Source organism: Bidens hawaiensis, unplaced genomic scaffold (genome assembly GCF_021521415.1).
Source record: "Bidens hawaiensis isolate Kalapana, Puna unplaced genomic scaffold, B.hawaiensis_p1.1 tig00000512_1, whole genome shotgun sequence".
NCBI classification, from domain to species: Eukaryota; Viridiplantae; Streptophyta; class Magnoliopsida; order Asterales; family Asteraceae; genus Bidens; species Bidens hawaiensis.
In genome coordinates this window covers 1,285,369-1,290,736 of record NW_027491033.1, presented here as the reverse complement: position 1 = coordinate 1,290,736, position 5,368 = coordinate 1,285,369, and the positions used below count along the sequence as shown (strand labels likewise).

At 33.8% G+C, this 5,368-nt stretch overlaps 1 protein-coding gene across 1 annotated transcript; it reads left to right on the top strand.

Annotated features, from left to right (window-relative positions):
* Nucleotides 1–342: 342 nt before the first annotated feature.
* On the top strand, nt 343–4,590 carry LOC143632508 (uncharacterized). The gene is made up of 12 exons (XM_077101013.1): nt 343–690; nt 1,599–1,924; nt 2,011–2,055; nt 2,142–2,219; nt 2,332–2,434; nt 2,861–2,949; nt 3,077–3,188; nt 3,266–3,319; nt 3,402–3,450; nt 3,683–3,783; nt 3,899–4,017; nt 4,143–4,590. Exons 1-12 carry the CDS (start codon nt 343–345, stop codon nt 4,489–4,491), a joined length of 1,773 nt encoding a protein of 590 aa, XP_076957128.1. The 3' UTR covers nt 4,492–4,590.
* The last annotated feature ends 778 nt before the right edge of the window (nt 4,591–5,368 follow it).

Below are 5,368 nucleotides of genomic sequence, written 5' to 3'. Positions count from 1 at the left end.
GACGATATTTTTAAAAATCTCGTATGGTGTGTCAGAATCTTTACACGTGTCAGCTTTTGTTTGGTTAACAAATACCGTCGTATATTTCTCCAAGATGTCACCTCAGTACATATTTTTTGAATTGTTTTGAGAATCTTGACTTAAATGTGATCATTTTTTTTTCTCACTCTTCTTTAGGGTCATTTAGGGAATTTTCTCTGTATTAAATAACTAGTTAATTAAGTGTATAAAAAGTAAAAAATAAAATTACTTAACTTGAATCAACTCCTCCGTCCGTCACTAGTTAATTACGTAAGCCGTCGTCTCTGCCCTGAAAAACCTACCAGACGATAATCAAATAAAATGGGGGAAACATCCAGGAAGAAGAAGAAGCGGAGGTACTCAGAAGAAGAAGATTCTTCATCGCCATCCTCATCATCATCATCATCATCATCATCCTCATCCTCTTATACTTCCGAAACCGACGATGAGTCCTCTTCGAAGCGGCGCCGGAGGAGAGACAAGGAGAAGAGGAAAGAGAAGCGAAAGAAGAGTAAGAGAGATAAGGATCGAAAACGTAGCCGGAGATCAAATCGAGAGTCCAAAACTAGGGTTTCAGATTCAGAGTATAATGAATTGAATGAAGATCCAGTAGATGTGGTGAAGTATATATTGAAGGACTTCCCTGCTGTTGCAAATGATTTACAGCAGGTACTCTTTTACTCTTTCTCCTTTTTCTTATCTAAATGCTTCATTTTCGATCACAGAATACCATTTTTATTACTTTTTGGTACAAAACATTTGATTCATCTTCTCCACTCTTGCAATTTCATACATTTCAATTCAATTCACTTGCTTTCTACCTCTAAAACTTAGCTTGGATTGTTATGGAAATTGTTACAGCTTAAATCTTATTGCTATATAATCAGTTCTCACTTCACAATTCAGCAACTATTCTGGATTAAGGCTATAATAATAGGTGTTTAATTTTGGACTTGGACTTGGAATTAATTATGGAGATTTTGGAGTATCATAGGTTGTAGAAAACTGGTTCTTTGTGAACATTGTTGAATTATACTTAACTACAGTTACAGCATGATAGCCCCTTTTTTGTGAACATTGTTGAATAACATGAAAACTGGTTCTTTGACTAGGATTTTTGCAACGTTTAGGTGAAACATGTTTTCATCTCTTAACTGTTAGGTAATCGCAGATTAGTATTGGTGGATAATGGTTTTGCATTTGGACTGATGTCTTTTTGGCTACTCAACTAATCATTTGGATGTAAATGTTGATGTGATAAGTTAAGATCTTTTTAGTGTTGAGATGCTGAAAATCAGTTAAACTAGAATGCTAGAATCGATTTAAGGCATTCGACAAAGGGTTTATATTATAAGTGGTTGGTCACTTGAGTATGATATAGAAAGCTTTATAGAATTTAGATTTGTTTGATCTTACCTCCAAAAGCATCAATCTTAAACTAGATATCTAGAACAATAATTGAAAACAACATAATTTATTTCCACATGTGAAAATAAATCGTTTACTTGTTTTTTTCCCTGACTATCTATATAAAAATACGTTTTTCCAGAATTACTGAAAAGTTGATTTTTTCTCAGCTTCTGCGCATGATTGATGATGGACAAGCAGTTGATATATCTGGTTTATCTGAGAAGTCATTAGTAAAACATCTTAAAAAGTTGTTTTTGTCCTTGAGCCTCAAAGAAAAGGGTAAACTAGTCTTTTTGTTACCTTCTGGTGTTCCTCCAACTTTGGAGGTTGTTGGATCTGTTATATCTAAATCAAAATCTCAAGGTCCGAGTACCATTGATGATCATGAACCACATAATAATGTACACACTGAACAAACAAATGAGGAGCATAAACCTGATGATGGTGGCTCTAATCCTACTTGTGCACAAGATGAAGTGCCAGCTCCTAAGAGGTAATTAGAGACATTATAGATTTAAAGTTATTATTTTTTCTTTCTTTATTTTTATTTACTCAAGAAACTCGCTTTTGAGTTTTCAGGGTTATTGGACCTGCTATGCCATCTGCTGAACTGCTTCCTAAGAGGTAATTAGAGGCATTATAGATTTAAAGTTATTAATTTTTCTTTTATCTTTTTTGTTTACTCAAGAAACTTGCTTTTGAATTCTCAGGGTTATTGGCCCTGCTATGCCATCTGCTGAATTGCTTGCTGCAGCAGCTAAGTTAACCGAAGCAGAGGCTGAATTAAGGTATGATAACATCTTTAATTTTATATAATATCGTAAGTATACCTGTTTTCTTGATACATTTTTGAAATGAAATTTAAGTGCATCTATTTAACATATCTTAATTCAAATGTAGGGAAGCTGAAATTGGTGATGATGATGAACTATTTATTGGACCTCCACCTCCTGCTGTAGTCAAAGAGGCTGCATCTGCAAATGATGCAGAGCGTTTTGAGGAGGTCTCATTTTGTCTTTGCTTTAAAATCTGTTTGTTGTTAACTACTTTTCATCTTTAGAGTAGTCAAATAACTTAGCTAAAAAGGGAATAAATGCACTTAAGATTATGGGATAGATGGATTTGGATTATCTAAATTTGCCATCTTTATCAATCATTGTTTCAGACCATATTGATTAATTTGCTTGATGTATATTGTGGGGGTGTTTGGGATTCCTTATTTCACCTCCTTATAACTTTTTGTCAAAAGTTAGTTAGTCAGAATATCCTGAGTTATTAACTTATCCTCTCACAACATAAGCAATCCACAACTTTTAACTTTTAAAAAAGTTAATAAGTTATAAGTTGATGAAAATAAGCAATCCCAAAACCCCCCCCCTGTACATGTGTTGACTGTAGCATATAAATTTGTTGACTTTTATCTTATTAGGTCACAAGAATAATGGGAGCAGAGATCGATAACCCTTATGATGTTGTTGGAGTCAACAGGAATATGGCAGCTGACAGCATTAAGAAAAGGCAAGATTTTTTCAACATTGTTGCAATCACTTGATCATCTTTAGTTCCATTATGTTAATTGATAGTGCAGGCTTTTTGTAAATATTATTTGATTATGTTCGAGTAATGTATTGTTTAATTGCTTCAGATACTGGAAGTTGTCTCTCATGGTTCACCCTGACAAGTGTCCTCATCCAGAAGCCAACCAAGCGTTTATCAAGTTGAATAAAGCTTTTAAGGATTTACAAGATCCTGTGAAGGTTGGCATTATATATTTAGTGAACACTTGGGGAGTTTGTGATTTTAATTAGTTTACTTACCATGTTTTTGGTTATAGCGTAAAGCAATGGATGACAAGATTGACGAGAAGGAGGAAAAAGAAAGATTTAAGGTACACATTTATTTGGCTTTTAGCAAAATATTCTTAGTAGTTAAAATATCTTTTTAATTTAAATGTTGTTTTCCTTTTATAGTTGGAGTTGAAAGCTATGCGTGAAGCAGCACAATGGAGGCGCTTACAAGGTGACCTTTTATACATGTATCTCGGTGTTATATTGCATGGTGGAGGCCTATATTGATTTATCTTGTGATTTTTTATTAATTTTTTCAATATTTCGTTCTGAAATACATGTTTGGATTTTCAAGTTCGTATGATTGGTATCTAGATAGAGGCCATAGAGAGATGGTTTAACTGTGATACATACACACACACACAAAAAGTTAATTATATGGATACAATGTTGCTTGTTTTCAGGTATATCTATGGAGGGTGATGATGCACTCTTAGCAGATATGGATGTGAAAGAAGAAAAACGAAGAGATGAATGGATGACAACACTTCCTCCTGAAAGGAAAGTAAGGCTTCTTTTAAATACTTTTCTATCTGTTCTTGTATTTTTGCTTTTATCATTTTTGGATCCATTTATTTATTTTGCAAAAGGAAATTTATTTGATGCTTTCATGTCATTAGGCTGGTGTAGCAACACAACAATCAACAAAAAGTTTTAGCAGGACTTCTAGAGAAGGGCGGGGTGATACTAGTGCCTGGACTGATACGCCTTCGGACAGAGCCCAGAAAGCTAAAATGAAGTATGTCAATACTATCTTCTACCATATTTGAATAATGTCTAAAGTACCTTCTTCTATACGTTTCAACTTAGTTAAGATTACAAGGTTGCTTTAGACCTGTAAATTAATATGTTGTGACTTGGTAGTTATCTGGAGGCATATAACGAGGCTGCAGCACTTGCTGCTGCAAATGATCAAGAAAAGAAAGCAAGCAACGCTGATGCAGAACTGGTGGACCAATACAATAAAGCTAAAAGGTCAAAATCATTGGTGGAAAAGCATCAAGAGTCAACTCAAGTTCGGTCAAAGAAGAAGTCAAAGGGGGACCAAGAAAAACAGAAACAAGAATGGGAGGGCCAGCATCCTTGGAAGCCATGGGATCGCGAAAAAGATTTGACAGCAGGACGACAAAATGTCAAACTAGATGCTGAAAATATGGCACAAGGGTTGACCTCTCGTTTTTCTTCCGGAACTTTCCAAAGAAATTTCCTTTAAAATAATATTATGCACTTGTACACATTGGTTTTTAGTAAAACATGTACCAATTTTGTAAGCATTTTCATTAAATGACAAACTAAAGTTAAACAGTCTCCAAGTTTTCATTTAAGATTGTCACAAGATTTACATTTTTATAAAAAATCATTAAATAAAAATGTGACCCAAATGGTTATACTGATGCGCCGTTCTTTAACTAAAACCTTTCAAGAATATACCTGTTCCATTTGACTAAAACCATGTAAATTATAGAACATGAAACAAAACCTGCTCTTGTAATGTCTGCATTTGCTTCAAATGTTTGTTCATTTTCCTGCTAACCTGAGATATCATTATGCTTTACTTTTAGGCTTGTAAACGAACACGAACAGGGCATGTTCATGTTTGTTCATTTCATTGTCATTGAACATGAACATATAATCGAACACATTTTCTTTGTTCATGTTCGTTCTTAAGAAAAAGGGCATGTTCGTAGTCGTTTGAAACCTAAATGAATAGCTCATGAACGTAAACACAAACAAACAAACATAAACATATAGACTTAAACAAACAAAATTGAACACACATAAAAGAACGCTAATGGACAAACATAGATGAATTGAATGAATTAAATGTGTATTTATGTTCATTTGTTTATTAAAATAAACAAAAACTTTGTTCATGTTTATTCGTTTATTACATAAACTAACTTCCGGCCGAATAATTCATGAACACCTTTACAGGCCGCAAGCACATTAAAATATATTTTATATACCTTTGAGTATAGTTTTAGGATGTCAGCTTTTTCATGAAAAGACTGCATTGCTGCTCTTTCTGCGTTCTTTGCCTCAATTTTAACTGTCGTTTTCTCCACCAGTGCACTCTTTAAAATATTAAT

Excerpts from the sequence above, each read along its gene's own strand:
- LOC143632508 (XM_077101013.1), top strand. The coding sequence starts at position 343 with ATGGGGGAAACATCCAGGAAGAAGAAGAAGCGGAGGTACTCAGAAGAA. Across the intron at positions 1,925-2,010 it reads GAAGTGCCAGCTCCTAAGAG|GGTTATTGGACCTGCTATGC; the intron begins GTAATTAGAGAC and ends TTGAGTTTTCAG. Across the intron at positions 3,451-3,682 it reads ACAATGGAGGCGCTTACAAG|GTATATCTATGGAGGGTGAT; the intron begins GTGACCTTTTAT and ends GCTTGTTTTCAG.